Source organism: Pelophylax lessonae (genome assembly GCF_965119305.1).
Source record: "Pelophylax lessonae genome assembly, chromosome: 4".
NCBI lineage: Eukaryota > Metazoa > Chordata > Amphibia > Anura > Ranidae > Pelophylax > Pelophylax lessonae.
In genome coordinates this window covers 353,640,494-353,661,229 of record NC_138771.1, presented here as the reverse complement: position 1 = coordinate 353,661,229, position 20,736 = coordinate 353,640,494, and the positions used below count along the sequence as shown (strand labels likewise).

Sequence of the window (20,736 nt, the reverse complement as noted above, 5' to 3'; positions counted from 1 at the left end):
TTTCAGTGCAGTGGGGAGCAATCTCCTAATGTTACGTGACCGCAGTGCATGAAGCAGAAAAAAAGGCATTTGGAAGCATGATAATAATCCGTGCAATCGTGAATTGTTTTTATTGTTCAGTTTACTGGTGACACATATAAAGTAAATTTAATGGTACTTTAGATGTATGTATTTAAATGCAAGCAGTGTAAGAGCTTGAACTTGATTTGGCATGGGCCTCCTGCAGTTCCTGTACAACAGAGCTCAAACTTGGGGTGGGGAGAAAGCAGCACACAGAGCCAACCAGGTGTGCTGTAGTGCCCATGTAGTAACAAGAGACATGCTGATAGGAGGAGAATGAGAATAATAGAAAAATTAGCTATTCAGTCTTTCACATTTAGCTGTACCGTCATAGCCTGGGAGAGAGACAAGACTGGTTTGAGAACTAGAGCAGAAAAGCATCATGTCCTCTGTCACCTCAAAAATTTCCCTTTAGCTGCATAAGTATTTCACCACTCACATTTTGTCAAATACCTGCTCTCCTTGCCACCAACAATGGTTCCTCCTGCTAGATCATATGTCTAGTGTAAGTTGTATGTGCAGATGGGAGAAACCACTGCTTGCAGAGGGAGGAGGTGGCATTCAAACACCCACAATTGTAAAATACTTCAGAGGCTGGAAAGCCCTGATGCAGCAACTTTTAAAACAAGGGCCGTGGGAGTTTTATGCCCCTTTTTTCAAATAAGTGTTTGGCAGGTGACCTTGGGGGAGCTTTAAAGCGCAACTCCACTTTTGTTGAGAAAAAAACATTCCCCTCTGGGTGATCAATGTAGATTGCAAGGATTTAACCACTTCAGCCCCTGAAGGTTTTACCCCCTTAATGACCAAGTCATTTTTTGGGATTCGCCACTGCGTTGTTTTTAACTAACAATTGCGCAGTCGTGCGACACTGTACCCAAATACAATTAATGTCCTTTTTTCCCCACAAATAGAGCTTTCTTTTGATGGTATTTGATCACCGCTGTGGTTTTTAGATTTTGCGCTATAAACAAAAAAAGCAACAATTTTGGAAAAAAAAATCAATATTTTTAAGTTCTGCTATAAAACATTCCCAATAAAAAAATGTAATAAATCTAATTTTTTTTATCATTTTAGGCCAATTTGTATTCTGCTACATATTTTTGGTAAAAAAAAAAAATCCCAAAAAGCATATAATAATTGGTTTGCGCAAAAGTTATAGCGTTTACAAACTATGAGATAGATGTTTGGACTTTTTATTTTTTTTGTTGTTTTTATTAGTAATGGTGGCGATCAGCGATTTTTAGCGGGACTGTGACATTGTGGCAAACAAATCTGACAAGAAGTGACACTTTTTGGGGACCAGTGACACCAATACATTGATCAATGCTAAATAATATGCACTGTTACTGTATAAATGACACTGGCAGGGAAGGAATTAATACTGGGGGTGATCAAGGGGTTAAGTGTGCTCCTAAATTGTGCTTTCTACCTGTGGGGGGGGGCTTTGTGACAGGCACAGAGATTGGTGTTTCAGCTTAGGCAGGCGGTTCTCCTGTCAGTTTCCCCGAAGAACCCGTGAGGCCGGCGGCGATCGTGCCTGCTCCTCCCGCGGTCTGGTTCCCACTGTGTCTAATCACAGCGGAAGCGCAGGTCCGGCGGCTCGTGTGTGCTGCCGAGACCGCGTGCACATAATCACGTAGATCTATGTAAATATGTGCAGTTGAGCCGCTCTGCTGCAGTAAATCTGCGTGGGGCGGTCAGCAAGTGGTTAACAAACTTTGTTACAGATTCCTACCTTTTGTTATTCTGAAGAAATCCCTCTGTGCCCCCTGTGCTGAGTCTAATAGGGATGGTTTCATAATTATCAATCAGCTACTGCAGAATCAGGACTCTAATCATCCCTTTAGACGTTATTTCCTATTGGGAGTATCCTACCAAAAAATGACATTTTTGTTGCAAGGGATGCCAAAAATCTGACTTGTATCTTAGTGCAGACTTCTGGGAAAATCAGTGAGCCAATCACACAAACACAAAGTATGTTTCTGGAGGGTTCTGCACACATTCTATATACAGAACATCTCCAGGCAGCCATATTGCATTGCATTTACAGAAAATTGCAGAGCTGCAGATTGAAAAGGAAAGGTCATTTTTAACAACATTCAATTACAATACTTGTGTTGCAATTGTATATGCTATGTAGTTTTTTTTTTTTTACCCTTTAAAGGCTTTAAGATAGCTGCTCGAAGCGGACTTAGAGCTTTGCAAATGCTTTGTGAAAACATTATGTACACACAGTTCTTATAAAAGTTGAAACCTAGATCTACAAAGCCTTAAACCGATTACACACGGGCCGAATGTCAGGAGACATTTTCCGGTTCCAATAAAAAAAATGTCCGACATTCAGCCTGTGTGTATGTCACATCTCTCTGACTTCTGTCGGACATGCCTGCTGGAAAACCAGCAGCCAACCGACTCCTGATCAGTGCTCTCCGCCAAAGTGCTGATTGAAGTGTTCTGGCGGGAGAGGGGGTGTCCCCATGTCAGAACACAACAGCTCAGCGGGGGAGATCGCTGTACTAATGTCGGATCGTTAGTACAGTGGCTCCAACGGAAGCTGACAGTTTTTTTTTCATGTAACCCAGCTGTGAAATTCAAGTATTGTACAGATCTTGGGGGGATCTCCTTGTCAGAACACAATAGCACAGAGGGGAAGATCACTGTACTAACATCACATAGTTAGTACAGCAACCTGCTGTCTTTTTTCGTTCAGCCCAAAAACGTAATGCGGGTAGCTGGCATTAGGATCAGCCTTTCTCCTTAGAAACATCTAAAAGGTAAGACTTTTTTTTACATTTTGTTTAACTATGTTGTCTGAATAGGCACACATAACAAAAATATGATGAGGTTTTCTCAAATATGACTGCAAAAGTGGAAATACTCTTTAGGCTTGCAAAAAGTTGGGGGAGCTTGCCTAACCATTTTTCTAGTCCACCAAGTAGACACTGCCTTTACACCCTATAATGCATATGTGCAATTTATCCGCTCATCTTTCGGACCTTACAAAATGTTTTGTGATATTCAAATTTTATATTTTTTTTGTCAGATAACTTCTGCTCTTTAGAAAACAGACTTATAATTGAATTCATAAAATAAACACAGGAGACATTTAATATATTCAACAATATATAATCATATATTTATATTTTATATATATATTTATATATTTCTAGATCAGTACATTCAGTTTTTAATGTGTTTTTTTTCTTCACAAACAGAAGAACTCTTACAATAGAAGACTTTCTAAAATAAATACTATTAAAATAGAGCTTCAAAATAAATATTCTATACAAATGAAACAATTCAGCGTATACATTTCTTCCATGGAGTGAATCTTTCAACAAAATGTGTTTCTAGAGACATATGCTTACAGCGTTGTTTGAACAAATTACACATTGGTTATGGACAACAAGATTTTCTTCCAAAAGCAGATGTCTTATGTAAAGCCATCAAAATAAAATGAAACTATATTCATGGATAATCTATAGTTTAAATCTTTACACATAATCAGGCTTGCCACAAAGGCAGTACAATCAAACTACATTATAGCCTTAAAATGTAGAATTAAGAAATAGTTTTTTTAAATGGAGCCATTTTATTGGCTGCATTCGGATTAATGATTGTATTAGCAAACACGGCTGCATAGAGGAGGTACTATATATTATCCAGATTACAGTATATTATTTTGTGCCTAATGGAAGCTACACTTAGATTGAAAAGGTTTACTGAATGTGGCTTCTACACATCATTACTCCAATTAAAATGGGTTTGGCAGAACTGGTATCTACTTTGGGATAATATAAATAAATAACCAAAATACAACTGATTTGCTAGAATTCAATTAATACCTTTACTTCCTGTATTTAATGTTGAGCTTTCTGACCTAACATTACAATGTATGTCCTAACAATAGTTGGTAATTATTCATTTTAGTCAAAAATGATATAACAAAATAAGATGACTTTTTGCCCTGATGGCCAAAACATGAATACTTTGACTCTTGTACTGGCCTTTGTGTTGGACTTCAGCTGACCATAGACATGAGGAGATGTACGTTGGCTGAACCGGGTCGCAATATCACATCTATGGCCATTAGCACACATGGATACATGACCAATCCATGGGAACATGATTTTTGGATAGGTTAAAAAACCTAATCTCCAAAAGTCTTTGACCCAAGATAAGTTGATGCCAGAGGAGTCTGGCTGTGGGTCCACCTCCCCATCCCACAGACATAAACATGCATGTTTAGGTGTATTGAACATGAATGTTTATGGCAGAAGACCTATCTTGAGGATAAGATCAAGTCTACATATTTAACGTTGCTTTGAAATTTATAGCAACATTATTAGACATAAATACGATGATTGGGTCTCATCCATCTGTGAGACATAGTGGGCAGTATAATATGAGTTTACTACCAGATTCAATTTTTGGTGAATCCACTTACATGAGATATCTAATCCTAGGCAGGGGAATTTCCTTTCTATTTTAAATTCCCTGCATGTAGCCGGGCGACTATAGGAAAACAATACATACTAGTAAATGATCCCCTAAGATATGACTTAAATCAGGAAAGGAAACATAACTTTTACTAAGTAAAAATGGCTAAAAATATAGATGCTATCCATTAAACAAAGAACTATGCCAAACACCCATCCTGTTTTGTCATATTTGTTCCACACAAGAGAACATATTCTACAGAGTGACATCTTGAATGTTCTCATGTGCCCGTGACCTACACAGAGGAACTTCCATTGTTTGGGTTTCAGCAAGCTTAACATGTCAGAGCATACCAAGTGATATGATAAGGAATTTGAGAAATACTTCTTCAGATTTTATATAGAGTATCGTGATTTTAAACGAACGTAGCTTGTTTTGGAAAAAAATATTAAATGGCAACTTTGAGATTGTATAATTTATAAGTCCTTAATCTATGTGAAATATGTTCAGATCAACAACACTGGACTGTTTCACTGAAACAAAGTAAACCTGTGTTTATTTCAGACATCCAATCATTTTTCCTAAAAGTTTACTTCATTTCAGGAAATGATTTACCGAGCATATATCTCAATACCAGAGCAGTTTACAGCTCTAAAGGGGAAGCTTCATGCACAAAGAGAGAGATGAAGGGTGTCTGTACCTTCTTAAAAAAAACATATTTTATTTCTACCTCCAAAATTAAATAAAAATAATAAATACACTACCACTAACAAATGTCAAAGTGCTAGAACTGCAGCAAAGTTGAAAGAAGAATTACACAACTGACACCTTTCCCTTTGTATCTGTGAGGGACACATGCATATTAAAAGTGATCTTTTTTTCTTTTTTTTTTTTTCTTTTTTTTACAGTTGGTATAAAAATATACATATTATTCTTGCTAAAACTTAAAGAAACTTGCCAAAAAAGATCTAAAACAAAATAAAAACCAGGAAGTTAGTAGCTTAAATGTAGCTTAAACATTATAGGTTACATCTTGTACCATACATTTTAAATAAGCATGTAACATGGCTGAAATTAAAAGAAAAAAAAAAATAATAATAAAAGTTGAGCTTCATTAAAGTGTGGTTGGGATGCCACTTTTGAATGCAAATGCAAGACATCTGTATGCTAACAAAATTTCCCCTTTAGCACTGAAACTACATTTTACAAAACAGAGACTAGCACCTATTATTTGCCAGAATGCAGTGTAGGGAAGGCGAAACTCACCCTATGTGAGCAACCAAGATATACATATATATATGTATATAGATATGTATATATTTATATATATAGATCTATCTATATGTGTATGTATATATCTATATATATATCTATATCTATATCTATATATATATATATCTATATATATCTATATCTATATCTATATCTATATATATATATATATATATATATATATATATATATATATATATCTCACACATGAATAAGTTGCCTATGACCCCCTTAACCTTTCCCTGGTAGTTATATAACACTAAAATAGACCTATGTATCTCTCTATGCATATTTACACAGATATACAGGATGCTATATTACAGTAGGGCCAAGGTAGAGCAGCAGCACAGAAACAAAAATACAAATAAAGTTACATACAACTTTAAAATTTCCTTAAAAATTACAATGAATAAAATAAGGTTGCCATTGGCATCCACTATGCATAACTGCCCTTTAATGTCACCTGCTTCTTGTGAACAAAAATAATTTTCTGTTCTTTCTAGTTAGAAAAATGGTTATTGCACTCTATTGTGCCCAGTACAGTAGATTTCCTGAAAAGCTGGAGAAGAGGGAGCAATGCAAGCATTAACCACGTGTTGCAATGCGCTTAGAGTTCCAGCAGCAGGAAGCGGGGTTAAACTTTGTAACAATTACCTTTTAATTAACATGTTGAGACAGCTGCTGAGATAGCTGAACCTGATATGTTTGCTGATCTGGGTGTGAGAGTTGTTACTATCAGCACAAGTGATCTTTAGCAGTGCTACGACTTGTTATTAGGGGGACATTGATACAATTTGCCAATCCATATTGTTCTGATTGTTTTTATTTTTACCCACGGTGCTGACAACCTTTCTCGTGGAGAAGGTGCACAGCTGAAGATGAAAGGGCATTTCCCATTATCAGTAAGAAGGGTGAGAGAAGGGCAGTAAGAAAAGGCTACTAATAGGCAGGCCGGAAGAGTCTTGACACAGCGGAGGAATAGAGGGTCGTGCATTCCTTCCTGTCACCACATTGTGGATTGAATCTGTACCTTTGGCACTCTGGTCTCCCATGTTGCCTTCATTAGCCAAAAAAAACGTGTAAGAGAACTAATACATTTATATAAAAATACAAAAACACTAAACCACAGACAAAAGAGTTACGCAACAAAGCCTCAGCAGAGTTTTTCCACACATCAATGAAAAGTGTAGACTGAAGCCTTCAGCTTAAAAAACAAACACGTGAGTGTGTGAGGAAGAACTAGAGCTGGCTTGCTTCCATGCTAACTGAGGGATAACATTCTTGGTTCCTAATGGTAGCTGTAAATATAATAAAGGTAACTAGTCCCTTCAAGCTAATCCCCATGGCTATCTAGTTAGCATACAGATCTTCAACACAGGATTTGGAAACGGTTCACAGCAGCAGCCAAACATTATTCATTTCTCTTTTCTGATAATACTAAGTGTTGCTGGACCCCCTTGATCAAGGAATGGTAAATTAAAGCCTCTGGAGAGAATATACTGTCTGGAGTCTTTTTTGCTTCATTTTTCTGCACGATGCATTCTTTTAAGACAGTTTACAAAACAGAACCTCACAGCAACTCTCAAAATGGCTTTTCTGGTCTGCTGACTGCATCTGGTGCTTTGCACATGACACTGTTTGTGTTTTTGCACCGGCACCCGGGTCGGCTCGCTTGGTCATAACATTTCTGAGAAAGTTTCACACAGCCGGTGGCAGGAAGATAGCAGAGCAAGCATGGGAGGACCAATGACAAGGCACTCATGAATGACCAGCGAGCACAGCAGTTGGAGTGAGAGCAAGAACACGGATGATCTGCGCAGGAACCTTCATCATCTTCATTGGTGCAGTGGTAAAAAACTCCCTTGACTAAACACATGCAAGTTGAATAGTTGACCATATTCTGTGCAGAACACAGACACCCCTGGTTGCAAATCCAGCAAGAAGGTAAGGTCCGTGGAGTTGTACAGTCTTTGCATTTACATCTGCCACAGGCCTCACAAAGTAAAAAGTGCTTGTCCAATTCTTGATTCAAGGGTCCTTTAACATCCTGAGGCTTACAATTTATCACTTTAGGCTGTATCCTTACTGCCCTAGGTGGAGACTGATCAGCCACAGGAGGTGGAGCCATGTGGTCCAAGAGTCTCTGATCTGAAGAGGTGCTACTGCTACTGCTAATTGAGCTGGGTCGCCCACTGAAAGATATCCAAGGGTGTGTAATATCAGCTTCACATCTCTGCAAATGTTGATTAACGAGCAAAGGCTCATGTGAGCCCCTGCTGAGCTTTTGATTGGCCAGCTGACTAAGAGCCGGGTTGTCAATGTAATCATTCTCAAGATGAGTGGTCTTCATCTGATCGATAGGCAGGATAGTGAGCGGATGTTGTAATCTCCCATATGGAACGCGACCATCTAGTAGAGGCTGCACCATAACTGAATTTGGTACCACAGTTATGCTGTGTGGAATCCTGGAATCCATTGACCTCCTCTGAAAATGATGAGAATTTCTTAAAAAATCTGTAACAAAAAAAAAAAAAAAAATGGATTTAATTGGGTTAAGCTTTTCTTAGAAATAACAAATGATGTGCAGTATGAAGAAAAATGTTATTAAGCAGAGTTATGGTTTAGGAAACAATATATACCTGTGCTGAGATCCCAACAGCTTGTACATGCATATAATCTACCAGGTGCTAAAGGGGTGTAACCACATTAACACTAAAAACACTGGATGAACCCTCTGCACAATGCTATACCCTTTCAAGTACATTTTGCAATATAAAATAACGATATTTAGTTCCCACATATTGTGGTACATGTTTAAGCTGGACAACTGCGTCAAAGTAACCCCTCTTTAGCCAGTCCTACTCTGCTTTGCCACTGCAAACGCTACTGAGGACACCATGCCGCCCTGGGGCATACAGACACAAAATGGGGGACAGCTACATGCTTTAGGTCTGGCCACTGACCTGCAATACAATGAAAACAAGATATACCTGTGCTCCGACCCCAATAGCTTGTCCATGCAAATAATCTACCAGGTGCTAAACGGGTGTGACCAAATTAACATTAAAAATACTGGATGAACCCTCTGCACACTGCTATACCCTTTCAAGCAAACTTTGCAATAAAAAAGAAAAATAATTTTGTATATTTTTTTTTTTATTATTGCAAATTAATTGAAAGGGGATAGCAGTGTGCAGAGGGTTCATCCAGTATGGTTTAGGAAACATGATTTCAGTTTCTATGCATACCATGGGGATGATATGGTCTTGTTGCCTAGGACAGACTCAGTGGGGTTGATTTAATAGAAACTCGAGAGTGAAAAGTCTGGTGCAGCTGTGCATGGTAGCCAATCAGTTTCTAACGTCAGCAATTAAGCTTTGACATAATAATAAAAAAATAAAAATAAATGGAATCTGATTGGTTTCTATGCAAAGCTCCACCAGATTTTGCACTCTCCATTTTAGTGAATCAACACCAGTTGTTATGATAACGATACTGCATTTACTCACAATGTGAAAAGTGAACTAACAATCATCTGTAATTTTTGACTTGCCAGGTTCAAGCAATATAAACAAGCTTGATTGTTTGCTAATGTCCAAAAACATGTTAGTAAATTGCAACTAGACACCTCTAGATAACTTCCCTTTTGATGCATGCTGTGCTTACAGTCTAAATGGAAACCAAGTTGCCCCCCGGCTATTTTTAAGTCATGTTCTAGAAAAAAATAAGGCAAAAAAAAAATGAAACATAAACTAGTGAACACTCTTAGATTCTTAAAGAACAGACCAACATGCAATTCCCCACAATCTGCGCTACTTTAGTAAATGAACACAGGAATGTATTTCTAATCTGGTAAAAGTAAATAAAAATGCACAATGCCGAACCAAAAAAACCATGTCCTGATCAAAGCTTTCAACCTACAAAGTTTAAGAATAATCATCCTCAATTACGAAATCAGCCTGATTTACTAAAGGAGTTGATCATCTTCACTTAATAAATATTCTGAATATTCTTTAGTAATCCAATCGTGTGGAAAGCAAATATAGGTGTACCTGTTACTTCTGCACATGATAGGTTATTAAAAATAGACAGGAATTTGCTTTTCATGTGATTGTACAATTGAGTGAATATTCAATGTATTAAATGGTGATTCTGGGCTCCCTTAGTAAATCAGCCTCAATGAATTTTACTATATCTAGTACATTTCCACAGACAAAGTCCACTTACGTTTTTTTTTAGTCTGCGAAGAGTAACAGAGTTGTATCTTCACAGCCCTGACTCACACCATCCTAAACGATCCCATTTTACTAGAATGGCTGACTCGCTGTGTTGCTTTAGTTTCTGATTTCATCGAAAGAGAGCAGTTCAGAACTGGAATCTATCCAGTTACCCAACAGCTATGCAAGTCAAAAGAGCACAGGAAGCAACTAAGCTTAATTCAAAGAGCGGATACGGCCCGGCTCCAATTTAGAAAGTGCACATTGTTTTCTATGAGACGTAGGGCTTCCTAGTCGAGCGACCTTTTGTTTGTAAGCACTATTTGAAAATCACTTAAAGGGGAAGTGCACATGCACTTCACACTGGTGTAAACTAACCAAGCTCTTTGTGTCATTAAATAACATTCTGTAAACACGTAAAGATATTTACGGAGAAATTTAACCAACAGTTTTTTTTTTCTACACACATTGTGGAAGGGGATGTTGATAGCTTCCTGGGAATGGTTGGAAACACTTAGTACTAGTTTTTTTTGCAGATATATAATTATAGAGCAATTTACTGGTAAAGCTCATACAACATAAAGAACAATGTTAGTTCACTGTAAGCTGCTAAAAAGTGTTTTTTTAAGGCGTTTCACACTCCTGCTACTTACACTATGCTATTAAGTATGTCTGATTGAGTTCACATTTTTTAGGGACTGCATCTCTGCATGTTTTAACCATGCCTATAATAAAACAGTAGAAGATGCATCAGCTAGCTACAAGCTTATTTAATGAAGGCTTCCTATATATTAGGAAGCAAAAACAAAAGAGGATGCTAGTGAGGTGCCAATAACTATAGTCAACAACTTGAATACAATTCCAACATTTTAATTGTATTTATTAAACACATGTAGTGACCACATATTAAAGTACAAGAGGACTAATATTCCTTTTGCCTATACTGTTTCATTTCTTGAAAAAAAAAAAAAAAGAAATTTTGGATTAAATACAGAGGACCAATCTCAAGTCGCGATTTAGTGCGATAAGGAGTCGCAGTGTAGCAGCCCCGACATGTTTCACCATTTATTTGGTTTCTTCAGGGGATATATTTTTAACTACACCTAGGTGGATAGGTCCAAAGAGAAAATGCTAAAATAAGATCTATCCTAATAATCCTATATATTATTTAAAGGCTAATAAAAAAAAATATGAATATTGCTAAATATCTGTAACTTTTAAATGTTGTGTATTGGGGTTGTTGTTAGAAGAATTTATCATAAAATACTGACTGTTATGCAACTCTTTCTTAAAGTTAGACAGTTTATTTCTACCAATGATGTAGGCAACTTAGGTTTGTGCCTAGGACAGGCCATTTGTGAGATGGGCGATAAGGAGTCGTAATGTAGCAACCCCGACATGTTTCACCATTGATTTGGTTCCTTCAGGGGATATATTTTTAACTACACCTAGGTGGATAGGTCCAAAGAGAAAATGCAAAAATTATATCCTATCCTAATAATCCTATATATTAGTTAAAGGCTAATAAAAAAAATATGAATATTGCTAAACATCGGTAACTGTTAAATGTTGTGTATTGGGGTTGTTGTTACAAGAAATTACCATAAAATACTGACAGTTATGCAACTCTTTCTTAAAGTTAGACAGTTTATCTCTACCAATGATGTAGGCAACTTAGGCTTGTGCCTAGGACAGGCCATACGTGAAATGGGGGGGGGGGGAGGGGTGACTTTCTTGGTGTCTTCTTTAAAATTTAAAAACATCATTAGTTCTTTACTTACTTTGCTTCCCAGCCACTTCCCATTAAAAATGATAACATCAACATAAAGCGATTAGTATGAAGGGAACCCATGTACTACCTAAGGGTTTGTGTGTGTGTTACACAACAGATAATAAAGTTTTTGAAAAAAAGGATCTATGCTAAACAGACAGAAATATTAATCATTGTCTCACCACAAAGTTTATGGGGTTGATTAACTAAAGGCAAAAACGGCTGATTGGTTTCCAGGGGAAATTTCTTTTAGATTAGTGTATGTGGTGAGAGTTCACTTTGCAAAGATTGCCCAATCACATGCGAAAAAAAAAGAAAAAAATCAGGACTTTTGCTTGTACATGATTGGATGATGGAAATGAACAGAGTTTCACCCCATTCTATAAGAGAAGGGAAAACCCCTTGCATAGTGAACAGCCTTTGCCTTTGGTAAACCAACCCTATGGCTGCATTTGGTGTTGTTTTATAATACTTGACAAGATAAATTTTGTATGAAGAGATATAGGAGCTACTATTGCTGACCTCCTTTAAAATATATTGATTTAATACTTACTGAATCAATGACAAGCATACTTGTTCATGGCCTATGCCCCAGAAAGCATGGAAGCCATTGGATCAGCAAGATAGCCAGCTACCTAGAGATTTCAGAAAGGGCAGCAATGGCAGCCTTCATATCCTTCTTTTAAAATTCAGGCCACAGCACTATATAACACCCTTGTCTTTGCTTGCCAACACTGCAGTAGGTTTTCCCTGAGCTACATAAACAGGAAGCCGCCTCTCATAATGTTTATGGGGCAACAATGCTCTGATAGATTACATATGCAACACGCTGGGCTTATGAGAAAACAGGTGACTAGAAATTCCACTTTCAGTAGTTTTACGATCTGATGCTTCTACTGCAGCCACATCTGCAGTCACAGCTGTTCAAGCTGGGCGTACAGGGCAGCCAAATTGCTCCCCCCCCCCCCAAATCAAATTTCCACATGTTACCCCTAGAGAGGAAAAAAGGGGACATATTGGAACAGAACTTGATGTAGTCAATTCTGTCCTTAGCATTTATCCCAAACGTAAGGTCTGAAACTTCTTGGCTGCTTAACTATAGCTTACTAACTAACTATACTAATTCTCCTACCTTCCAAATACAGATAGTGTCCACTGTAAACTGAAAGGCAAAAGCTTGTAGTCAGCACTGATGTATGGATAATAGGACATCAAGTCACATCCACATAAGGACATCTGAGTTATTGAGGCTAATTTACTAAAGAGCTTGAGAATCTTCATGCAATAAATTGTGTGAATAGTCACTTTAATTATCCAATCATGTGAAAAGCAAAATCCTGTTCACTTACTTCGTATGCATATGATTGGGTAACTAAAATGACATTTTTTTGAATGTAGATTTCCCAATCCCTTTGTAAATACGCCCTTTTGTGTATGAAAAGCCGGTCTGGTAAACTATAACTATTTCAAATTAAACTGTTCTGAGCATGAAATTTTATAAGGGAGCCAATGGGTAGCCGGTTTGTAACAAATTCATTTCAAGCTGTAAAATTAACCCTAACAGCAGCACATTTTGAAGTTATGCACAATATTTTATACTCTATTAATGCAAACTCCCATTGACCTAACTGGAGGGTTTAAATGAGTATGACATTTAGTTAGGACATCATTTCTTTTACATATAAAGCAGTGCATTTTAATGCTTTAAATACATTTGTGCAAATATTAAAAAGCCACAGAGACGGCAAAAATGCATAATGTGCCAAAAACAGAGCTATGATTCCATGATACTGGACAGCTGTTGTGATTCGCACTTTGAATAACACTTTAAACTACTAGGCTTACTGAAAAAGCCCATGCAATAAAGGTGTGCAAAAGTGCAGTAACTTAATGCAATCAAACTGCATCTATCATCATTTTAGAGTAGTGAGAATAATAAAAGTTATAGGCTGGTAGCTAGGAGTAACTGCATCCTGAAAATTGCTATCTGCCTTAGTAAATAAGCCTTTATAATCTCCTTTGTACAAGTTGTAAGGCAATGTAAGTACATAAAAAGAAAAAAAAGAAGGTCAAATAGCAGCCACTGCAACTGTGAAGTGTAGTAGACAATGTTGGGGTTAGAAGGGCTGCTGATATTCATGGTGCTTTAACAATCTTGGTTTTAATCTAGTTTAGCCAGGATTGTCCAGGCTAGCAAGGAACCACTCACTTTAATTGAGCACTTCCTATTCTCCACAGGTCAATCAGGCAAGACTGCGGCAGCTCTGACACCTACACATCCTTTTAGCAGATGCCTGATAATCTGCCAGACATTGATAAGGATAAAATATCACCCCATTCAAGTACCACTCACCACACAGCAACTATCTGTGAACCATCAGTCTTCACAAGCCTGATACAGAAGCCTGACTTTCCTGTTACTTCTAAGCAATATGCAAAAGCAATTAAATGTAATCTCCGGATTAAACAGGAACTGGCAACCAGGAGAGGAAGAAAACGCATACCGTTTATTTGCTATTTGGACACAATTCATTTGCACGCTTTTAAGACCTTTTGGTCACTTAGGTAAGGACAGAATAAATCCAAAGTGCATGACTGCCAGTACTCCTATAAAATGTTGAAGATTTAACTATTGGGAGACCACTCTACGAAATCCTTCTGGTTCTTAATTTCATACAATTTTCTTCTATCTTGACCTGAAATTCTGGTAGATAATGCTACTAATTCATAAGGCTTTGATTCTTGGATTTATGAACTTGTCATAGTTACACTACAAGGCTGCAGTAGTTATTAGATTATACAACTACCAATGAATTCAAGCTGGAAACATCAAGAACTTCTAAGGAGCCACCAACAAAGTTGGCCATCAGCTACCATTTTATGCAGACTGGTGACAAAGCTCTTGTGATTTGTCCAGCTCTGCTTACTGCAATCACTGCAAGAAAGCTATCAGATTTGGTAGTCATCTAAAACTGAGACCAGATTTTCTTAGAAAACAGATTCCATTTTAAACAAACACTCAAAGCAGTGGAACAATTCCATATTTCCATCTCCCCTGACTCCCATTATCTTCTGTCCTTTATCGAATGACCCACCTAAGCCATGGACTTCTGGTACAATATTTAAAAGGAGTCATCTGGAATTCTTTAATGTGTTAAAAATCTTGACTGTCAGTGTTCCCTTATTGGTAAATGGGCAAATTATTACTTATGATATACATATGGCCATATAGAAATCAAAAATATCCTCCATTAAACAAAACTAATAAATATATTTACACTGCAGTTGGCCATACAAAGCACAGGCGAAACTGTTAAAAAAACTAAAAATGTTCATGCTGTTCGCTTACTAGGGATTTTTACCAAGCCGAACTGTTGCCTTTAATAGAGTCGGGAAAAAATGCTTACTATGAAAAACACAGTAAAAGCCCATGAATGAATCTCTGCTACGGATAATAGCAGAAGAGCCTGCAGTAAATTATGTCTTGAATGGCTCTATAATTAGCTATATGCTGAATGGATGTGCTACTACACTACTGCGAATACAAAAGTCAAAAGAAGAAGGAAGAGGTGACGCTAAATCAAAATAAATTATTCCTTTTAGTTACAAAGAACTTAGAGGTCAGCTGACTAAATGATTAAGGTTTTATGCCAAACACTCAGATTAGGGGGTAACTTCCAATTTTACTATCAGCTATTCCTGATGCCGTCTCTAAAATGGAAACAGGTTCCAGAAACTAAAATTTATATCACTTAGAAAATATTCCCTCTGTTTTTTTAATAATGACGCTGGAAATGGCACAATAGCGTCCACACCCAAAAAATGTCGCGTAAGAGCTAAAACATCCATCCATCTAGCTAGCTATCCTACTGATATCAATTGACACAGCATATGGAAGAATTCTAGCACCCTAAATTTCAGGTTTAAAATCCAACACCCTCACCAGTTGGCTACAATATTTTAATTAAATCATTAAAATACAGTTTAAATTTTATAATTACATATATGCAAATACATATGTGTCTAATCTAACAATGAGTTAATGACATATACCTAGTACTCTGCTTGATCTGACAGTCTGCTGTATAAAGCAGAAACATATAGATTGTAAGCTCACCAGGAACAAAAAAGGAGAGATGGCATGTTCTCAATTGCAAAATCTATAACAGCTATCACCTTGTGTATAAACTTCACTAAGTACACATCAAGAAAGTAAAAACACATAATAACAACAAAGTAACAACTCACAATCATGTACAGTGCAAGCAGTCTATTTGCAAACGTTTAAACATTTACTCAAGATAAAATGTTTTGCAGAACATCTGCTAGGGATTTCATAAGAAAGAAAACATACATAGCAGGCCAGACGGATTCTATTTTCTAAAGAGAATAAAAATCCAGCAGGGCCTTCTCAAGAACATGTATAGTGGCCCATTGTACACTACAAATGTCAGATTAATCAGTTGTGGCCTCCCTGCCTCCAATTCTGCACCAGAGGTTACTCTAAAGAAGGGATCTATGGAGATATCATGGATTTCATGTATAAAAGGTCCAAATATTCTAGCTAGCGAGGAATCTATTTTCTCTGGTATTCACAAGAAAGATCTAAATAATCTGGCTAGAAAGGGATCTATAATGATTTCATGTAGGATGGGTCTAAATATTCTAGCTACAAAGGGCTCTACCACCCATGGCTTTCATGTATGACAGGTATAAATCTAGATATCAAGGGATCTCCTGCCCCTGGAATTCATGTATAACAGTAAAAATATTCCAGCTAGGAATGGATCTACCTACGATTGATCTCATATATGACAGGTTTACATAATCTAGCTAGGAAGAGATCTATAGTCATCCTATGGACTTGATTTATGACAGGTCTAAATGTTCTAGCTCCAAAGGGCTCTACCACCCATGGATTTCATATAGGACGGGTATAAACTAGCAAGGGACCAGCTCCTGGATTTCATGTATGACAGGTATAAATATTCAAGCAAGGAATTGATCTACCTCCCATGGATTTCATATAGGGCAGGTCTACATAATCTAGCTAGCAAGGGATCTATAGCGATCCCATGGATTTCATCTTTGACAGGTCTAAATATTATAGCTACAAAGGGCTCTGCCACTCATGGATTTCATGTACAAATCTAGCTAGCAACAGATCTACTGCTCCTGGATTTCATGTATGGTAGGTCTAAATATTCCAGCTAGGAATAGATCTACCTCCCATGGATTTTATATATGACAGGTTTACATAATCTATCTAGGAAGGGATCTATAGTGATCCCATGGATTTCATGTATGACAGGTCTAAAGAGTCTAGCTACAAAGGGCTCTACCACCCATGGATTTCATGTACGACCGGTATAAATCTAGCTAGCAATGGATCTACTGCTCTTAGATTTCATGTATGACAAGATATTCTAGTTTAAAGCAATCTATTTCCGTTAGGTTCTTGTAAAACGGGTCTAAATAATCCAGCTTGGAATGGGTCTACCTCCCATGGATTATATATATATATATATATATATATATATATATATATATACACATACATACATATATATATATATATATATATATATATATATATATATATATATATATATATATATATAGCAGGTTCGCATGATCTAATTAGGAAGGGATCTATAGGGATCCCATGGATTTCACATATATCAGGTCTACATAATAGCTAGGAAAGGATGCACTACCATTAGATTTCACATATGACAGGTCAAGATAATCAAGTTAGGAAAGGATGTATGGTGATCCCTTGGATCTGATGTAGGTCAGGTCTAAATAATAAGGTCATAAGCCATGATGAGAAGGACTATTTGTCCCTTGATGCTCTGTCATTGTCATCCTCCATTGGGGTGGTGCAGTGTTGCTGGAATGGTTTGCAATGTTTCTGCGTAGTTGCAGAGCATTGCTGGGCCGGATCTCCGGGATTGTGCCATTGCTGCCTCCAGATCTGCCCCGATTCTCCCCCACTAAAAATGCCCAGCTCTGTCCTGCTCTATGACGTCACGCCTGGCATTGCAGGCTCTGCACCGTGCACACCGACCTCCTCATACATGACGGTCTGCTCTAAAGGCATAGTGCGTCATCAGCACTACAAATCCCAGCAAAACCGCAGCAGGCATCCTGCTGGCTCAAATCCCAATTTGATTTTTTTGTGACATCGCAATGCCAATCCGAATCACCCCAGCGATCGGTAAATCAAAGCAGAAGGAGGCGATCGCAGGCCGATCTGTGTGCTAGAGAGTGACAGGAGGGGGTGTTATGATCGGAGCGATCGGCTTCTGTAATGAGGGAGGAAAGGGGGCTGAGAGCCCCGATCTCCCCCCTCCAGGCACATTGCATGCACTGCACCTCCAATCCAGGCAGCTGGGATCTCCTGCAGCATTGCACTCCCACCCTCTCTTTGACAGATCGCAAGCTGCCTGCTGAAGAAAGGCGATCTGCATGTGCCCACCGATCTCCAGCCCTGTCCTGGACATCACAGTCCAAAAAATAAAATAAAAATAATAAGGAGAAGGGATGGTGCCCTGTGCATTGCCCATGGTGCACATGAATCCTGCCAGGTCAGGGGCTTACTTGTAAGACTGGAGCCAGGCTCATTTCCCAATAATCCACAAATCACAGGAGGTCCCCAGCCGTGCACAGGAAAGCCCTCAGTACAAGCGCTGACGATCCAGGCTGCATAGCTCCTCTGCTGTCAGCTCGCTTTCGATGTTGCAACTCCCTGGGAAAATGGCTTTTTATGAATGGGAGGGCTGCGGCCCACGGCGCATGCGCGATCAGCCCGCACCGTTCTTATGAATGGGAGGGAAGAGCCCGGCGCGCCTGCGCGCTCCACCCCCTCCTTTCCTCACCGTTCTTATGAATGGGGGTGGGAGAGGGGTGCCCGGCGCGTGCGCAGAAGCCGAGGCTTTTTTTTTATGAATGGGGACCGGAACCTAACCTGCTGCGCTCATTGCAAAGCGAGCTGTTCTTTTATGAATGGAAGACAGCTGAATAAACCGCGCGTGTACTGCGAGCCCTGGAGGGAGGGAGGGAGAGAAGGAGAGAGAGAGAGAGGGAGGAAGGAAGGGGGAAGGGAAGCTTCTACAGTCACATCCAACTCTATGGAAAGCAGATGAGTCCATCCGGCCTTCTATTAATATAGCAGGCGCTGCATCACTGAGCATATTCAGCACACATTGCAGGCGCTTCATTCCTTGGAAAATACATGGAAAGGCTGCACTAGAAAAAGCACTGCGAGCCACAATCACGGCGTTATTAACCACTTCAGCTCTGGAAGGTTTACCCCCTCCCCTCACGACCTGGCCATTTGTTTGCGATACGCCACTGCGTTACTTTAACAATTGACGCTGTAGCCAAATAACATTGATGTCCTTTTTTATTAGGCCTCATGCACACAGGGCGTTAGAAAAAAAGAAATGAGCTGTAAAGCCAGTTCTGACAGCAGGAAAAAGCAGCTGTAAAAACATGCTTTTAGGCCCCCTACACATGGGCGGTGCGCCCAGCGAATTCTGTTTAGCCCAGCGGAGATCGATCCCTGCTGAGCAGGCGGATGACAGGTCTGTCTCCGCTTTGCAGAGATGGAGCTGTCAGATCCCCGCTCTCCTCAATGGGACAGCCTGTCCAGTGGTGGAGCTAGACTTTTAAAACATTGGTGGCAAGGTATTATTTTGGGGGGGTCAATATACATGCGTGTGTGTGTGTATATATATATATATATATATATATATACACATATACATATACACACACTTTTATAAATAAATGTAAACAAACATTCTAAGCGGTATTAAAACATTTTTAATTAAATAAACAATTAACAAAGTAAACATTATTCTTTGAAGGCCACACACCGATCTCAGGGCTCTGCTCTAAAGGGGATCTATGGGGACCCTGCTCTAAAGGGGGATCTATGGCATAGATCCCCCTTTAGAGCAGGATCCCTATATATCTCCCTTTAGAGCAGGCTAGGGCAGGTCCCCCATAGATCCTCCTTTACAGTAGGCCAGGGTGAGGTGAGGTCCCCTATATAGATCCCCCTTACAGCAGGCAAGGGTCCTCCCCCAGACAGTCCCTCTCAGTCTCCGCACCGACAGGATTGGGTTCGGGAGCTGAGCAGCCAGGGGCAGAGAGCAGCAGACACAGCAGTGGCAGCCATGGCAGAAGCACTGCACGAGGGTGATTAGGGTGTGCCTAGGCACACCCCGTGCGCACGCCTATGAGTAGGGCTGCACAATATTGCCCCCCATCAATGTAGTGACCAGCATGCCCCCCCATCAATTGACAATGTAGTAACCAGCATCCCAACCCATCAATGTAGTGACCAGCATGCCCCTCCATCAATTGACAATGTAGTGACCAGCGTACCAACCCATCAATGTAGTGACCAGCATGCCCCCCCATCAATTGACAATGTAGTGACCAGCGTACAAACCCATCAATGTAGCGACCAGCATGCCCCCCCCATCAATTGACAATGTAGTGACCAGCATCCCAACCCATCAATGTAGTGACCAGCATCCCAACCCATCAATGTAGTGACCAGCATCCCAACCCATCAATGTAGTGACCAGCATCCCAACCCATCAATGTAGTGACCAGCATGCCCCCCCATCAATTGACAATGTAGTGACCAGCATCCCAACCCATCAATGTAGTGACCAGCATCCCAACCCATCAATGTAGTGACCAGCATCCCAACCCATCAATGTAGTGACCAGCATGCCCCCCCATCAATTGACAATGTAGTGACCAGCATCCCAACCCATCAATGTAGTGACCAGCATCCCAACCCATCAATGTAGTGACCAGCATCCCAACCCATCAATGTAGTGACCAGCATCCCAACCCATGTCCCCTTCAATCATGCAGAGACCAGAGAGACTTACCTAAGGTTACAGGTAGAAGAAGAAGTGAATGAGTGGGCGCCTGTGCAGCTAGTTCTCT

General features: G+C 39.3%; 1 protein-coding gene across 1 annotated transcript; it reads right to left on the bottom strand.

Moving 5' to 3' along the window:
- Positions 1-5,910: 5,910 nt before the first annotated feature.
- On the bottom strand, positions 5,911-18,539 carry SPRY4 (sprouty RTK signaling antagonist 4). The gene is made up of 2 exons (XM_082256000.1): positions 18,364-18,539; positions 5,911-8,286 (listed from the first exon to the last, which is right to left on the bottom strand). Exon 2 carries the CDS (start codon positions 8,246-8,248, stop codon positions 7,355-7,357), a length of 894 nt encoding a protein of 297 aa, XP_082112126.1. The 5' UTR covers positions 8,249-8,286; positions 18,364-18,539; the 3' UTR covers positions 5,911-7,354.
- Between the last annotated feature and the right edge of the window lie 2,197 nt (positions 18,540-20,736).